The sequence below is a fragment of the Cyprinus carpio genome, chromosome B1, assembly GCF_018340385.1.
Source record: "Cyprinus carpio isolate SPL01 chromosome B1, ASM1834038v1, whole genome shotgun sequence".
Lineage (NCBI taxonomy): Eukaryota > Metazoa > Chordata > Actinopteri > Cypriniformes > Cyprinidae > Cyprinus > Cyprinus carpio.
The window spans coordinates 9,046,813-9,064,707 of record NC_056597.1 but is presented as its reverse complement, the minus strand read 5'-3'; the positions used below and the strand labels follow the sequence as shown (position 1 = coordinate 9,064,707).

At 37.8% G+C, this 17,895-nt stretch overlaps 1 protein-coding gene across 1 annotated transcript in view; it reads left to right on the top strand.

The window, feature by feature from the left end:
* Nucleotides 1–679: 679 nt before the first annotated feature.
* The window catches only part of frem3 (Fras1 related extracellular matrix 3), a 29,927-nt gene continuing 12,711 nt past the window's right edge, over nucleotides 680–17,895 (top strand). The window contains exons 1-4 of the mRNA XM_042716490.1: nucleotides 680–5,890; nucleotides 5,991–6,080; nucleotides 17,016–17,162; nucleotides 17,583–17,813. Of these exons, the coding sequence (XP_042572424.1) occupies nucleotides 862–5,890; nucleotides 5,991–6,080; nucleotides 17,016–17,162; nucleotides 17,583–17,813 (5,497 nt within the window). The 5' untranslated portion in view covers nucleotides 680–861. The remainder of the gene's footprint in view (nucleotides 5,891–5,990; nucleotides 6,081–17,015; nucleotides 17,163–17,582; nucleotides 17,814–17,895) is intronic.

Below are 17,895 nucleotides of genomic sequence, written 5' to 3'. Positions count from 1 at the left end.
ATTTTGGCAAGGTAAATGTTAATATATATATAAAAATAAAAAAAAAATAAAAATAAAAAAGATATTAACATCAGCTGTCCTGAGGGGAACCATGAGGGGAAAAAAATCCTGGGAAACCACATATTCCTTGAAGCATTTGTCACACATATCACAAATCAGTGGCCACATCAATAAGGACTTCAGAATTTCACAACAGTCATGTCTTGGTTTTTATATACATATTTTCTTTCCTTTTTATTTAAAAAGTTTGTTTAGTTTAACAAGCCATTAACTATGATTTTGCCTCAACAAACTCATAATTTGCTGGTTATTAATAGTTAGTAATGTAGTTGTTAAGTTTAGGTATTGGGTAGGATAAGGGATGTAGAATATGGTCATGCAGAATATGTGCTTTATAAGTACTAATAAACAGCCAATATGTTAATAATAGATATGCTAATAAGCAAACAGTTAACAGTGAGCACTGGTACCTATACTAAAGAGTTACCAAATTATTTCCTTTCTGGTCTTAATATTAACTTTTTTGCCTTCAGTCGGTAAGAAAGGAGAAAAAGAGAGGAAGGGCTAGAGTGAATCCAACACTTTGGAGGGCTGTCCAATGTGCTGCCTTAAATTAGCCGTGGGAGAGGTTGGACTGAGGGTGGAGCTTTGTGCTGTCACTATCTCCCTTGTTAAGTATTACCTGCAGTGCTTCAGTAGGCTAGCTGCTCTTGTGCTGTGTGTAAGGACAGAGAGAGGGGGAAACGTAGCAGTGAGCTCAATCCAAGCCTTGAGAAATCAAGGGAATCATCCTAAATCTTGCTTTAACACTGCAGTGCATCTATTTTTACAAGTTCATGCAGTGCAACTAGCTTTAAAAATATGGCTTGTTGTCTGCAAAGAGGAAGGCTGAGTGCAGCAGGAGCAACTATGAAGTGCCTGTTTATACTGATTTCATTAGGATGTTGTCTCTCTAAAGTGGATGCAGACACTTTCGACGCGGCATTCCGCCATAGGCACCGACTTGGACCTACTGCTGAGACAATATTGGTAGCCAACAATGGGATTAGAGTTCCCTTTGGACGCTCCGTTTATCTGGACCCTATCAATGACCTTGTGACTGAAGTGCACGCAGGAGACCGCTGTCACATTACAGTCCTGGACAATGACCCACTGGCCCAGAGACCTGGAATGCTTACGCCCAAGAAGTTCCCCTGTGTCTTTGGAACAGAAGAGGTAAAATATACTCACTTTGGTTCCCGGAGTCCAAGCAAAGACAACGTAAAACTGCAGCTGAGGTATGACTCCCACACAGACACAGTGGTGGTTCCTTTCATTCTTGAAGTAGAAGTGGTCTTTCAGCAACTGGAGGTTGTCACTCGTAACATGCCTCTGGTTGTGGACAAGCTAAATGGCCTAAGCAACCCAATTGACAAGAAAAATTTGGAGTTTGCATTTGAAGATGGTGTCACTACATGTAAGGTGACCACGCTGGTTGGTGCAGGCAAACTTCCCAGGTATGGTAGTCTTACTGATAACTCCGTTAATGGTCAGATGATAAATTGCGATGATTTTGTCAAGAAGGGAATTCAGTATCAACACACTGCAACTACCAACTCTCCGAACAGAGACTATATTCCAATGCTAGTGGAAGTACAAGATAATGATGGCAATACTATTCAACAGGAACATTTCCAGATAATGGTTAGAATCAAAGAGGGCACTGAAAATACACCACCAAAGCCTAGCTTTATATCTATGATGATGATGGAGATTGACCAATTTGTAATGACAGCCATTACTTCAGATATGCTGGCTGCTGAGGATATTGAAACAGATTCTGATGAATTAATCTTTAACATAACATCTCCCCTGGGCTATCAGCAGGGCATTATTATCAGCACAGATGATCAAAACCAACCAATCACGTCCTTCCGTCAGAGAGATGTTAAAGACCTGAAAATCGCTTACAAGCCTCCCTCTGAGGATTCAGACGTAGAAAGAATTTTCCAGATTGAATTCGAAATTGTTGACACTGATGGTGCTGTTTCTGATACTTTTGCATTCATGATTGTTGTGAAGCCAATGAACACTTTAGCTCCAGTGGTAACCAAAAACACAGGACAGCTGCTTTTTGAGGGCCAATCAAGATCACTGTCCAGCTTACAAAATTTAGAGATCAGTGACGAGGATAATCTTGATGATGTGAAGATTACAGTTGTTGATGGCTTAAAACATGGAGAGCTGACAGTGCTAGGGTCTCAAAGAAAATTTTTCACACCAGCTGATCTAGATGATGGCATTGTTGTGTACCAGCATGATGGAAGTGACACCTACAGTGACAATATTATATTCAGAATGACTGATGGCAGTAATGACGTAGAGTTTTTATTCCCCATCACAATTGCCCCCACTGATGATGAACCCCCTGTTATAAATGCAAACACTGGTATTGTGCTTTTCAAGAATGAAGTGATGCAAATCTCCCCCTTTATCCTGAGTGCCACAGATATTGACTCAGAGGATTCAACAATTAAATTCATACTAGAAGCGCCATACTCAGACATCGGTGAGCTACTCCTCAAGCAGGTGGAGCCTCCTCCAGATCCATCTACGTGGAAATTTAGTGCAACAGATGAGATGTTTGAACAAGTGGTGACAGAATGGTTTCAGCAGGATATTCTGGATGGGAAGCTGTTTTATCGTCACAAAGGACCTCATAGTACCACAACTGTGATTGACCAGTTTGTCTTTAGAGTCCAGGATGACAATGACCCACCAAATCAATCAGGAGAGCACACATTCACCATTAAAATACATCCAGTGGATGACATTCCCCCAGAACTTTACCCTGGCACCACTTTACACATGGAAGTCAAAGAATACGAGCTGACATTTTTCAAGAAAAAATATTTACGATACACAGATCTGGACTGTGATGACAGGGATCTTAAGTACACCATCATCAAACCTCCTACTGACACAGATGAAAACAACCCTGTTCCTCTTGGTGCAATTGTGCTGACTGATAGCCCTGACATCACAATCAGTGAGTTTACGCAAGCTCAGGTCAACCACCACAAAGTAGCATATAAACCCCCAGACCAAGAGCTTGGTATTACTCCCAAAGTTGTCCAGTTTACATTCAGTGTGGAGGACACTGCTAGTAATTCAGTTGATGGATTGTTTACAATCTTTTTACAGCCTGTTGACAACAAACCCCCTGTAATTACTAACACTGGTTTCACTGTTCTGGAGCGAAATACTTATATAATAACCAAAAATGAACTGAATGCCTCTGACCAGGACACTGAGGATGAGAACATTAAATTTACAGTGACCCAGATTCCCAGGTTTGGGCAGCTGCAATATTTAGGAATCGACATGTCTAATGGCCAAACATTTGTGTTGAAGGACATTGAAAACAGCCGACTGGCCTACATTCACAGTGGTGAAGAATCTCTGTACGATGTCATTAAGCTGGACATTAGTGATGGCTTCCATGAAGTCCCCATTGTTGTCAAGATCAGCATCAAGCCGGTGGATGATGAAACTCCAAAAATTATGTTACCGGCTGGTTTGTTAGGTGCGTCCATTGATGTACTTGAGAATGGCGCAACAGAAATCACCAGTAATGTCATCCAGGGTCATGATGAAGACACAGATGACCTCATGCTGACTTTCATAGTTGAGGAGCCTCCTAGGCTAGGAGAAATCATGGTTAATGGAGCTCCAGCTGAGCGCTTCACTCAGCAAGACATAATCAATGGTGTGGTTGTCTATGTTCACACTAGTGGTGAAATTGGTCCCATCAAAGAGCATGATTCCTTCAATCTTACCATATCTGACATGTCAGATGAATGGGTTGTTGGTGGCAACAAAGTCCAAGGGGTCCGTGTCCACGTCACAATTCTCCCTGTAGACAGCATTCCACCTATAGTTAATGTTGGCAGCCAGTTTGTAGTAGTTGAGGGTGAGAAAAATGTTATCACATTAGAGCACATTCAAGCTGAGGACATTGACACTGATAATGATGATATCTTGTGTACTATTATCGTTCAGTCCACATCTGGCTATGTGGAGAACATCTCCCCAGCTCCTGGTTCTGAAAAATCCAGAGCAGGCACTGCCATCACCGCATTCACCATTAGAGATGTTGGTCTAGGTCACATCTACTATGTCCAAAGCATTCACAAGGGTGTGGAGCCAGTGGAGGACAGATTCACTTTCCGCTGCTCCGATGGAATTAACTTTTCAGAAAGGCACTTTTTCCCCATTGTCATCATCCCAGCCAATGACGAAAAGCCAGAGATGTTCATTCGTGAGTTTATTGTCATGGAGGGGATGAGCTTGGTTATTGACACTCCTATTTTGAATGCTGCTGATGCAGACATCCCAAATGATGAATTATTTTTTGAAATACTTAAAAATCCAAAACATGGAAACATAGTTCAACAGTTGAGCACTGGAACACTTCCAGTGGTGAAATTTACCTTAGAGCAGATCAAGGAGGCTTCCAATATTGTTTATGAGCATGATGACTCTGAAACCAAGGAAGACAGTTTTGAAATTCGACTCACTGATGGGAAGCACACAGTTGAGGAGAAAGTCATTATAATGGTCATTCCTGTTGATGATGAAACCCCAAGAATGGCCATCAATGATGGCTTGGAAGTAGAAATTGGAGAAACCAAAGTAATAAGTAACAGTGTCCTGAAGGCCACAGATCTGGATTCTGAAGACAAAGAGCTTACTTACATTGTCCGCTACGGCCCTGGCCAAGGCTATCTTCAGAGAATAACCAAACATGGACTTGTCATTGGCAATATTAGTATTGGAATGAATTTCACTCAAGATGAACTTGACAAACAGTTGATTCAGTATGTTCACACAGGCCAGGAGGGTGTTCGTGACCTGCTAAAGTTTGATATAACAGATGGAATCAATCCCCTCATTGATCGCTACTTCTACATTAATATTGGCAGCATGGATATGGTCTTTCCTGATGTTATCAACAAGGGTGTGACCCTCAAAGAGGGAGGTAAGGTCACCTTGACCACAGACCTTCTTAGCACAACTGACATCAACAGTCCAGATGAATATCTAAGTTTCAGCATCACCCGTGCTCCTAGCAGGGGCCATCTTGAAAGTACAGATCTCCCAGGGGTGCCCATCTCCACCTTCACTCAGCTGCAGCTAGCTGGCAACAAGATCTACTATATCCATACATCTGATGATGAAGTGAAGATGGACAGCTTTGAGTTTGAGGTGACAGATGGCTACAACCCTGTATTCCGCACCTTCCGTGTATCCATTACAGATGTGGACAACAAGAAGCCAGTCTTGACGATCAACAAGTTGGTGTTGGGGGAGGGAGAAACCAAGCTGATCACACCCTTTGAATTGACAGTGGAGGACCGTGACACACCAGACAACCTACTGAGATTTGTAGTGACTCAAGTGCCAGTTCATGGTCAGCTTTTGTTCAATGGAACGCAAGTCATTTCATCATTTACCAAGCAGGACCTAAATGAAAACCTTGTAACTTACAGGCATGATAGCACAGAGACAAATGAAGACAGTTTTTCTTTCACAGTTACTGATGGGACTCACACCGAATTTTATGTTTTCCCTGATACTGTATATGAGACTCGTAAGCCTCAGGTGATGACCATTCATATCACCACAGTGGACAATGGAGTGCCTCAAATCGTTGTAAACAAAGCAGCACCCACTCTTAGGGTTCTTCATACTGGGCACCTTGGATTTTTGATTACCAGCAAAGCTCTAAAGGCTGAGGACAGAGACAGCCCAAACAAAGTGCTTAAGTATGTTGTAACTGAGACCCCTCTTCATGGCTTTATCATGAATCACGCTTTGGGCAATGATAGCATCAAGTCCTTTTCACAGGGTAAGTTATTCTAATTTACGCTTTTTATGCAAAACCTGTGACTGTTATTTAAGATTTAGTAATCTCAAACTTCTCATACTCTATCCTTTCTCCTTATTAGCTGATATTGATGACATGAAGATTTGCTATGTGCTTCTTGATGGGTCCAATGCCACAAGTGACATATTCTACTTCACAGTGGAAGACAATGGTAAGAATGTCTCGTCCTTACCCCTCTTAAGTGTCATGTGTCACTAAAGCTGCTATAGGAATTCCAAAGCTTTCAGTTGTTCATTTAAATCAGTTTTGCTGAAGGGGACTTTTCTAGGTTGGTTTATAATTAGCAGAGTATTTCTTTGTTAGAGTCAGTATTAACCAATGTTTGATGCTTCAGTGCTTCTTAATTTTATGTGGTCAAAATGGCAACACTTTCTGAGTTTAACTGTCAGGCTTGGAAATCAGACTGTTACCTTGTCATGACACACACAAACACACATTCAGACATGAAAAAGGAAACAATGATTAATCAAAGAATCGTTTTCAACTTGGATGAGTCTGGACAAGTTGGTAGTGCTCTGGTGGTGAGTAAATAATAGCATTTGTCTAATGTGGAGTGAGGATCTCAACTGAATGTCTAAGCGTTTCCCAGTAACTTTAAGCAACCCTAGTGAAAAATAAATATACTTAAATGTTTTTAAAATGTATTTAATTCATTATAAGTATACTAAAAATAGATTGACATGTCTATACTAACTGAAAATCTTTAAGAAAGTACACTGGCTAGGTTCTTAATTCAATCTACAACATGTTTGAAACTTGTTAAAATGGATTTTCATACATAAATACCAACATAAACTAACTGGACAGAACCTTTGAAAGTGGACGATACTTAATAACCCCAATGAGATGTCCATGCTCACTCAGCCCAACAACTAGTGTCGATAAGGGATGAATGAAGCAACTCATCTTATGATCCTGTAGCTGTATGAAGGCCATATAAGGTACTGTATGTCTCTGGGGATTGTTTGTATTGTATGTTGTCATATTTAAGTAAACAAGGCCGCTGTATGAGTTCTCACCTAAGACTGTGGCACAAGAGACAATATCACATTCTGTGTATTGATATTTGTTTGTTCCTTCACCCCTTAAAAGTGTCTTAAGTATTTTAAATATAGGCTACAGTATGTTCAGTGAAGGGGGCTTGATAAGTCAGTCTCTCCTCACCTTATATTTTCAATATTAGGAATCTTTTAGAAACTCATTGCAGCTAAAGACACAAGTCTCACCATGTATTTCAAATCTGAGAATGATGAAATTATTTTGATTAAGATGATGCTGTATATATATATATATATATATATATATATATATATATATATATATATATATATATATATATATATATATATATCATCCATATATATATATATTTTTTTTTTTTTGAGACTTTCTTTTTGGGCAAACCAAAGAAAATGTGAGGATGAATTGAAACATCCAGTATGTTTCTGCTAGGTGTTGTAAGGGCAGAGTTTTCAAACACAACTTTTTGCTACAGTACAAATGTAACAGTCGGGGATTGATTTGCAAATAAAACAATTTAATTTTTTAAATATTGAAATAATACTTCAGTAATTTATTTAAGTTGAATCCTCTGTTGACCTTTTATGATTAAATGTACAATACAATACACTGTATTTGAATTCTACTTGTTGAGTATAAAAATAGTATAGATACATATAAATGTTTTGAGTTGCAAATAATAATAATAATAATAATAATAATAATAATAATTCATGATGCAGTACTTTGTATAGTTATGAACTTTATCTTTTCAATAATTTAACCACACTTCAAATAGTGCTTTTCACAGTTTTTTCATGGTTGCAAAGCAGCTTTACATACATATGTGACCCTGGACCACAAAAAAAAAAAAAAAAAAAAAAAAAACAGTCTTCAGTAGCATGGGTATATTTGCAAGAGCCAAAAATACATTGTATGGGTCAAAATTATAGATTTTTCTTATATGCAAAAAATCATTAGGATATTAAGTAAGATCATGAAAATATTTAGTAAAATTCCTACCATGAATATATATAAACTTAATTTTGATTAGTAATATGCATTGCTAAGGACTTAATTTGGACAAATTTAAAAGCGATTTTCTCTCTCTCGCTCTCTCTCTCTCTTTCTTTATATATATATATATATATTTTTTTTTTTTTTTTTTTTTTTTTTGCACCATCAGATTCCAGATTTTTTTAAATAGTTGTATCTCAGCCAAATATTGTCCTATCCTTACAAACATACATAAATGGAAAGCTTATCTATTCAGCATTCAGATGATGTATAAATCTCAATTTCAAAAAATGTACCCTTATCACTGGTTTTGACGTCCATGGTCACATATAGAAAGCAGTTACAAAAGTAAAGATATGTAAATAATATAGTCATGGATTTGAAATGGTGAAATAAATTCATGAACTTGATCAGAAGGTTTATTACTTTACATAGTAAATCTACTTTACACAACATTCCATTGCACCTGTGCCAACACACTTTTTTCCATTAAAAGTTCTTTATTGTCCCATACGGACAACGACAACGTTGCACTTGGAAATGTGGACTGCAGCCCTTTGTGCTGTCAAATGATTATGAATTATTAAACTAATTATTACAATTATCCTGACCAGCCCTCAAAACAACATAAAAAGTCAAAATGTCAAATAAATTCAGAGACGTTAACTACATGAAAAGTAACAAAATGTATTAAAATAATTTCAATTCATACGTCATACGTACTTATTTTCTATACAGGTCATTCCACGTATTTTGCCATGCACCGCTTACTGCGCCTATAATAAGACTTTTTGGCAATTCGCAGTCTTTAAGTCCATATAATTTGTGCTGTAACTGATGGAAAAAATGTTTACTTATAGTAGTAGGTTATTTGTAACAGTATAGAAAGACTAAGTAACCGCAGTTTACTACAGCACATGTCTGCTTTGGTGGCACATCTGGTAAAACGAGTGCACGTGTGTGGCAGCGACCCGGGTTCGAATTCAGTCTGCAGTGTTTCCTTCAGCCATTGTTCAAATGTCTGTGTCCAATGTTCCACTGATGTTCTCTGGATAATTGAGCTGACTTGTATGCTGGGGGTATTAGTAAAAGGCAGTTTCTTAAGCTGTGCCATTATTTATAAAAGTTAATTTATTGGATTAGAAGCACACAATAATTGTGCCATTAGCACACTTCAAGTTTACTTTAAATGCCATTGCAATGCATTTTAAAGTCACTAAAAGTAAGGGATAGTATGACCTTAGTTTGTTGTTAGTGTAATTTTAATGCATGTTCAACACTCTTACAGTGTAATTGAATTGCAATTGTAATGTCACCAAAATACATTTGAAGTTTATGCTGAATGAATTCTGCATTTCAAAAATTAAATAAAAGAGTTGATTTTAAGTGTATTTAAGTATACTTGAAATAGTTCCACTTTAGCATAAACAAGTATATTACATACAACTTTAGTTGAACTTCAGCATTGCTTTTGCACAAAAAATCAAGTTAGTACAAAATTTGTTCCAATTTAGCAGACTTTATATACCAATTTATATTGTGCCACAAATATATTTAGTTATACTGAAGTACATACAAATAAATTGTACTTAAGTATACATATTCTTCACTAGGGAAGGCTGTTTTTATTTATTTTTATTTTTTTATCCAGGACTTAATTTTTACTTATATCCTATGTTAATTCATATAATCAGCACAAACAAGGTTGTGTATCTTTATGAAATCCTTAATTGTAAACTTAAAAAGGAGCAGACATTTGCTTGTTAGTAGTTTAACTGATGGCACATTAACTGCATAGGAACTGGAGCATGCATTAGGGCTGGCACTGCATCTCTTTGGCAACATTTCAGCTGGAGGCAGTCACTGCTATAAGAGCCAAGAAAGATACACATTTTCAGAGAGCTAGACAAGATAATAGAAACAATACCATTCAGACATAGACCCAAAAGAATCTGGTACTTACAAACATTATTAATTTTTGAGTACATTTTGCAACCCTCAGATTGACACACTATGATCTCTAAAATTCATACAGACTACAAAGTAGCTAATGGATAGGAATGGAACAGGTTTACATCCTAGCTGGAGGCATTACCTTCTGTATACATTTCTCAAAGTTACTCTCACCTTCTGTTAAGGCTGACTTTACAATCTTTATGTGTGGGGTTCCAGAGTACCTAAAGCTATAAATAAATAACAGTAATTTTAAAATTGACCTATTTTCCCCTTTCTAATTATTTTTCATGGTTTCTGTTTGAGAAACCATCAAAAACATGTTTGCACACAAACTAAGAAAAAGGAAACTGAGCTATTTACAGGCACAATAGCTTGCATGCTACAAGGATACACTAATACACATCCATGTATAGATCAGAGTTTCTAAGGCCAGAAGGAGTGAAGAAGAGGTGTGAAGAGGGAATTGCTGTTATGGATACCAGCAAAATGCTATTCATAATATGAGAGTTATGTGCAGTGTGAGCCAGGTGGTAATATTTCAATTGCTGTTCAATTCTTTCTATAAAGTAATCGGTTGCTGTTGGAAAACATACCTACAGGACACAGGTCATTTGATTTTATTTATATTTGATCTTTATGTTACATTTCCACCCAATTTGCTAAGCTAAAACACAAAGGACTTAATTAAGATGCCCATCCACCATTTTAAGTCAAGCTTATGTATCTACATGATTTTTAAAGAATCCCTACCATCTACTTGCTATGTAAGTGTAATAAGACCAGAATGATTTTCAAACAGCCTACAGGTTTCAACTGAACAAATACACTTTTAATTCACTAGGCTTTGTATAATTAGTTACTGGCGAGTTGCCAGCCATATAATTCATGTATTAGCAGCCTATAAACAAACTTAATAGTTTAACTTCCATCTGCTGTCAGTGTTCACATAAAACATACTTCTATAAAATACAAGCTTAGGTTTCAAAACAGAAATTATGCTGTTCATATTAGGGACATAACTCATATCCAAAGCAATGTTATATGATCATTTGTTAGATGATGGAATGCATTTCCTCTGACATTTGTGGCACCAGCTACACTGACCCGAGTGTAGAAGTCATTGCAGAAAGGGATTTGTGTGTCAAGGAGCAAAGATCTGCTAACAGATCTCCTTTCAAAGATCTCTCTATGCCTGGCTGAAACTCAAAGCTATTACAAGATATGCTGAAAACCCTTGCCTAGTTCATCTTTTGAGCTGTAGAAGATGGAGAAGATCATACTGCTAGGCTGTGTTTGGATTTTCTTCCAGCAATTACTCAGGATAATCAAACATGAGTATTGGTGGAAAGCCAGGGAGAAAGGCTCAGTTGCAAAACCTAGTGAGGCATCACAGGTGCTCTGCTGGCCAAATTCTAAGGAGGCATTACATGTACAGTATCAGGTCTACAAAGTCTCTCTCAAGTTTTGTGGTTTCTTTTTCATAGACGTCTGCACCTAATCTGTGTGTCAGACATGTAAACACCGAAAGGACTTACTACTCTTTGGTGCCAGTGGCTGCCACAACCACACTGAACACAGGAGCCACATCTCCATTGGTCTATTTCCTGCTTGCAACTCTCATATTTGCTAGAGGATATGATGTGTGTTACTGGGGTTATTCTTATCTCTCACAGATGGCAGAGTTTTTCCTGTGATCTGAGCCTTGAGATCACCCTATGGTGCCTTTCCTTCTTAAGAGTACTTTCTCTTGATCTCTCTTCCTCTGCCTGCCACAGACAACTTAGGCGACTGCTGTCAAAAGGGATGTGGCTGGTCTACCATGCCATAATTCATCACCCTGCAGTTTGGGGATCAGGTGCCTGGCTTTCGCAGATGTCACGTGGACAAGTACAGTACCTGCTAGTGTCCAGTTGTCAAATATTCCCTCTGTGGAATGCCTGGAATTACATGAGGCGCCTAACATAGACTTCCATGCTTGGTGTTTGTAAGACATCGTTATTAGTTGCAGTGGAAATGGCCAAAGCTTCTCAGGTCAGAAAGATGTGACCCATATTTGAATCAGATGGAAATTAGATGGGGTCTAATCTGAAGCATGGGCATACATTTTCATGTTTAGGAGACTTAACATGGCCCTTGTTCTTATAAGTATAAAGGATATGAATATACTAGACCAGTTTAGTCTTGCAATATGCCTCTGGCAGTGAATGTTGATATCCTCCCAGCATTCCCTCCCATGCCTGAGGCTCTATACATCTATTGACCTGTGGCACTGAGGTAAAGATCTATCAGAACTATCCACTCCAACACCATACTTACCACACAATCATTACATGTAACACATCTTTCTACAAGCAAACCCATTTTGATCCATCATCTGGTGGGCCAAATTCCTTAAAACAAGAAACTATATAAAAATGTTTCATAATAGCAATAAAGCCAATTAATTGGGGATAGTTCACCCAAAAATGAAAAGTCTGTCATTAATTACTCTCCCTTCATGTTGTTCCAAACCCATAGGACCTTCGTTCATCTTCGGAACACAAATTAAGAAGAGTAGAATTGTTGAAAAAAATCATTATTTTTGTTTTCTTTGTGCACAAAATTATTCTCGTTAGTCATAAAGTCAAGGTAACACTTTATTTTAAGGTCCAATTCTGACTATTAACAAACAATTAACTATGATTTTGCCTCAATAAACTCCATAAACTGCTTATTAATAGTTAGTAAGTAGTTGTTAAGTTTAGGTATTGGGTAGGATTAGGGATGTAGAATATGGTCATGCAGAATATGTGCTTTATAAGTACTAATAAACAGCCAACATGCTAGTAATATGCATGCTAATAAGCATCTAGCTAATAATGAGAATTGGTCACTATAGTAAAGTGTTACCATCAGAAATGTATTTATTTTTTATTTTTTCAGAAGCTATGAGTGATTATTGTGGGTTCAGGTCTTCTCAACTTTTTTTTACTTTTTTTTCTGGAATATCAAAGGCTGTTGGTGACTTGAATAAGTGTGATTGTGACCATTACTTGGCCCTGCATTCTTTCTATATATTATTGCAGCCATAAATACCTCAAGAGCATTAAATGATTTAGCACCACTCAATAATGCTGATACTTACTGGGCTTTACTGACGCACCAGCTTAAATCAGAAACCCTTAAATTAAATACTTTGTAACACCACAAAACTGCTATTGCACTGCTCCAATTCTCATGACATATACTGAACTAAAAACAACATTCTGAGAAAACAGTCTGAAACACTCATGAGAAAACATTCTGCCTTCAAGAGAGACACGTTTGTGTTGTTTGTTCATTGTAGACACAAATCCCCCTAGAGTGTAGAAAGAAGCAGAAAGAACCATGACAGTGGGTTTGGGCCACCCAGACAGTGCCTGCTGTCTGCCTCAGTTGTTGCTCCCATGCACAGATAAAAGCTGACAAAAGGGGTGAATAAGGGAGGGAATAAATGCAGGGAGTCAGGATACAGCTGTCAGTTCCCACTCTTGGAATCTGAAAACCACTAAGAAATGGTGTGAGAAAGAGAAGAAAAAGTGCACAGTCAGAAAACTGAGGTGGGCTCCACAGTCACTTGCCTTCCAAACATAGCAATAAAACTATTTAGGAAATTGTCCCAGGTGACTGTGAACTCTGATGGCTGAACTCACTCTGGAAATAACAGTACATTAATGATAGTGGATCAAAACATCAGTTGCAAATGCATCTGTTTAGACTGCATGGTTATAAAGCTCTGTTCTGAAACCCAGTAAACTACACAGGCAGTGACTAAGGGTGTACTCACACTAGGCGTTTTGAACCGCACCCGAGCGCATTTGACCCCCAAAGCCCGGTTCGTATGACTAGTGTGAACGCTCCATGCCGCGCTTGGGTGCGGTTCGTTTAGCCGGCTCTGGCCCAGTTGGAAGAGGTGGGCCAGGGCACGGTTCGATTGGGCTCGGTACGCATGCAGTGTAAGCGCTAACTGTGCCGGAGCGTGGAACAGATACTATTTTGAGTGCGCTACTGTCATTATGACCGCAAACATAATATAGAATTACTACTACTACACTACACTTTTCAATCAATTTAATTCAATCAAGTATATTTAGGTTTATAATGGCTCCGGTTCTTACCTTATTGATGAACAGAAAAGCTGCAAATTATTTCATTAACCTCAGCTGTCTCCGTAGTCTACTACTTTTCTGATACATGCAAGTGAAAATTAATGCACGGCATAAATGATAAATTAATTATTATTGATTATTCGGCAGAATATTAGCAAAAGTGGTTTTCTCCATTATCGCATACATGAGGTAGGTAAGCATCCTCCGGCCCAGAAAGTTTAGTGCAAGTGTGAGTGCAGGGCAGCGGGGGAGTGGAGAGGAGGGATAATCGCACTCGGGCTCGCTTCAAGGTAACCATACCTTAATATGACGCAACGCAATACAGCTAAGAAAGTGTAATTTTTGATGATTTTACCAAGTAACTTTTTAGGGCTGCGAACATCAACTCCAAAGATATAATTAAATGTCTAATGCACAACTAACCAACTTTTTTTCATTATTATTTTCATATTTTCTAAAGATACAATGATTAATGATAAGAATGTTTATCATTAAAAATGTTTATTATTACTCTAATAGAGGGTAAAAAAAACATCAATATGGCTTTAGCACAATAACAAATAAAAGATAATTTAACATTTAATTTATTAAACGGTGCATACAATTTTGATCATTTATTAAACAATTTATGGTAACTTTATAATATCACAAACTCACAAACTGGTCTTTTATAAAAATTTATAGCTGTCTTTGTTCACTGACAAGCTGCGCAAAACATGCACAAAATATGATCGTGGTTTTGTGCAGCTTGTCAGTGAACAACGGCTCTGTGTAGTAAATGCTGCTCCACATGAAAGCAAGCAAGTGTAGAGATTTACCTCTGATTACAGAACCAGATTTACTGACGAGATGTGCATTAATATCGTGCCGATATTTATCGTGCATCCCTAGTTCTTACAGTACCTATTAACTTTTGTTAATATTTTTATATAGAATAATCATGACAAATTATTTCTGGAATTTATAGAATAGAGAGACATTGTCTCCATTGCAAGTGGAACTATTTTCCCTAATCTTGCAGACAAAGTGCCCTTATCCAGGGCCAGAGAAATGTCATAAGGCCTCTGCGTCTCACAATTGACTGCATTATTCTTAATGGAAAGAGAGCCTTCAGTCTGCATGTTGTCCGTTTGATAATCCTCTGATAATGCCTCACTAAGCTCAATATCAGTTCATACTCAAACTGGGCATTATGCCTGGGAAATTTGCCTCCTGAAGAAAGAGACACTTGGCTGAGCTACGATACGGTTGCCCTTCCATTAAGCCTTTGAAATGTGCTTCATTTTCTTCACATTGTGCCTTTGCGCGATGTTTAATAATCAGCTTGTTTTTAATACTTGTTAATGTGCTCAGCTATGCAGTTAGATCTTAGTTGGTGCATCTGTAATGTTCCACTGTATTCACACTCCTACGAAAGCTTAACAAGTGATAAAACATCTAATTTGAATGAGGCTCCCCCACATCTTCTATGTCAATCAGCTTCAGTGTGTTTAACAACTCTTCAGCAATCTAGGGCAAAGATAAAAATGATAAATGACTTCTATATTTTTAGGCAGAGCTGGCGGACACTTGAGCTTGGTCAAAGCCAATGCTGTCATGTCAATCTGAGCCATTTCCTAAACTGAGAAGAGGGTGGTAAAGAAGAAGGCCAATGGAGGACATGAAGATGCTGTTTTATTGATTACTATAAATCAATCTCACAACATCTATTTAAAACTGATGTTTTTTGACACATCTTGTGATTTGGACTATGTATTGCTTCAAAATAGCAAGCAGTTTTTCCCACAAACTGCTGGAAATAAAGAGTTCACAAGAATTTACATTTAAAACTGCAATTTTTATTCAGTTACGCACCAACAGTGCAAACTTTTTGTCATCTACAGTGACGTATTGGGGCCTACGAAATTACTTACTAAGTAAAAAATCTGAACAACTGGAGCCAAGAAATAGTGTCCAAGAATGTAACATACCTTTTGTCTTTAAAGATAGTCAAGGGTAGCATGGTAAAAAGTAAAAATCTGAACAACTTGAGCCAAGAAATAGTGTCCAAGAATGTAACATACCTTTTGTCTTTAAAGATAGTCAAGGGTAGCATGGTAAAAAGTAAAAATCTGAACAACTTGAGCCAAGAAATAGTGTCCAAGAATGTAACATACCTTTTGTCTTTAAAGAAAGTCATGGGGTAGCATGGATTATGGCAAGATGGGATTGAGAATACTTTCAAAGTCATTACAGCTCTTTATCCTACTTCAGTCACTCAAGACTCAGGATCCTCACTGCTTAAATCATTTAGTCCATGGAGAGAGTCTAATCCGATTATACTTTAAACTGATTACTCAAAATGATAATTAGCCACTGAAGTGTGTATGATTTGGTGGAAAAGAGATGGAATAGTTCTAAAATTTTTCTATTAAAGAAAAAAAAAGTTAAATACCAGAACAATATCTATTTTGTTTATCTTGGATCTGGAGTTGGCACATTTGTAAGTGTAGCACATACAGTATGCAGGTCTTGGAGACAGAAGGCCAGACTGTCTTCTTTATGATCCCTACTGCCATTTTCATCTCTTTTAACTCTCCATATTTTGTGTTAATCTACACCAACCACAATTTTCCACAACTACCTTCTTAACACTATCATGGTATGGGCTTTCGGCATTAACCTGACACCTCGTTGGACTCATTTAGCTACCAACAAAAGTAGTAAAAAAGAAGGCAGTGTGAACATATTGAGTATTGATTTTACAGTAGTAATGAGGGAAAGACAAAAAAGGGTGGAGAACGTCAATAGAAAACGAAACCACCCCAGTACATCCACAAGCAGGATGCAGGATCAAGTTCATTTTGGCCCCTCTTTCTTTTTACATATCTGAACTTGAAAGAGATGAATCATTGGCAAACTGCATGTACTCAAGGTCCTCAAACACACACTTTGTCTTTTTTTATTGTGCATCATTAAATTCATTGTGTTTTTCTCTGTTTGAAAAGGGGGCAACAAACTGAAACCACAACCGTTCCGTCTAAACTGGGCCTGGATATCTCTAGAAAGGGAATACTACATTGTGGATGAGGATGCAAAGTTTCTGGAGGTCACCCTCAAACGCCGGGGATACTTGGGAGAGACATCATTTGTCAGTAAGTATTTATCAAAGTGATGGTGTTACCCTACAAGTCAAAATCTTTATCACCAGTTTTCTGTTACAAAATATTTGTTTAGACCCATATGTTAACATGACAGGACTTGTGCAGAGGTTTAACAAAATACAGCTCATTAAATATTGGAATCCTAATAAAAAACAAAACTGAACCTCCCTCATTGTCATGTCCATATATATTTAGAGATAGTAAACAATGTTTATTTGCAGCTGTTACAAGTTGGTCCCTCTGTGTTTGGTATTTTCACAGCCCTTTAACTATGACTTGCAACGTCTTAAATTTTACACAGCCTTTTACTGTTCCTTAAAGTATATAGTTATAAAGTAGTCAGCAGATATCATAAACTGTTCACTCATTGTGTTTGTAGTTTAAGGTCTAAATAGTGTTTTCCATTTAAAGGCATTGCCACCAAAGATGGTACAGCAAAACAGGACAAAGACTTCCGTGGCAAAGCTCAGAAACAGGTCCAGTTTAATCCTGGCCAGACTTCAGCCACCTGGAGGGTGAAGATATTCACAGACCAAGAGTTTGAAACTTCAGAGATGTTCGAAATCCAGCTTTCAGAGCCGGTGATGGCTGTTCTTGAATACCCTGATACAGCCACTGTGGAGATTGTAGATCCTGGTGATGGTAATTATGCCATGTTTAATGATTGCCTACTTTGTCTATGTACTATAAAACACATATTGCTTCCAGAGTTTGTGCACCACAA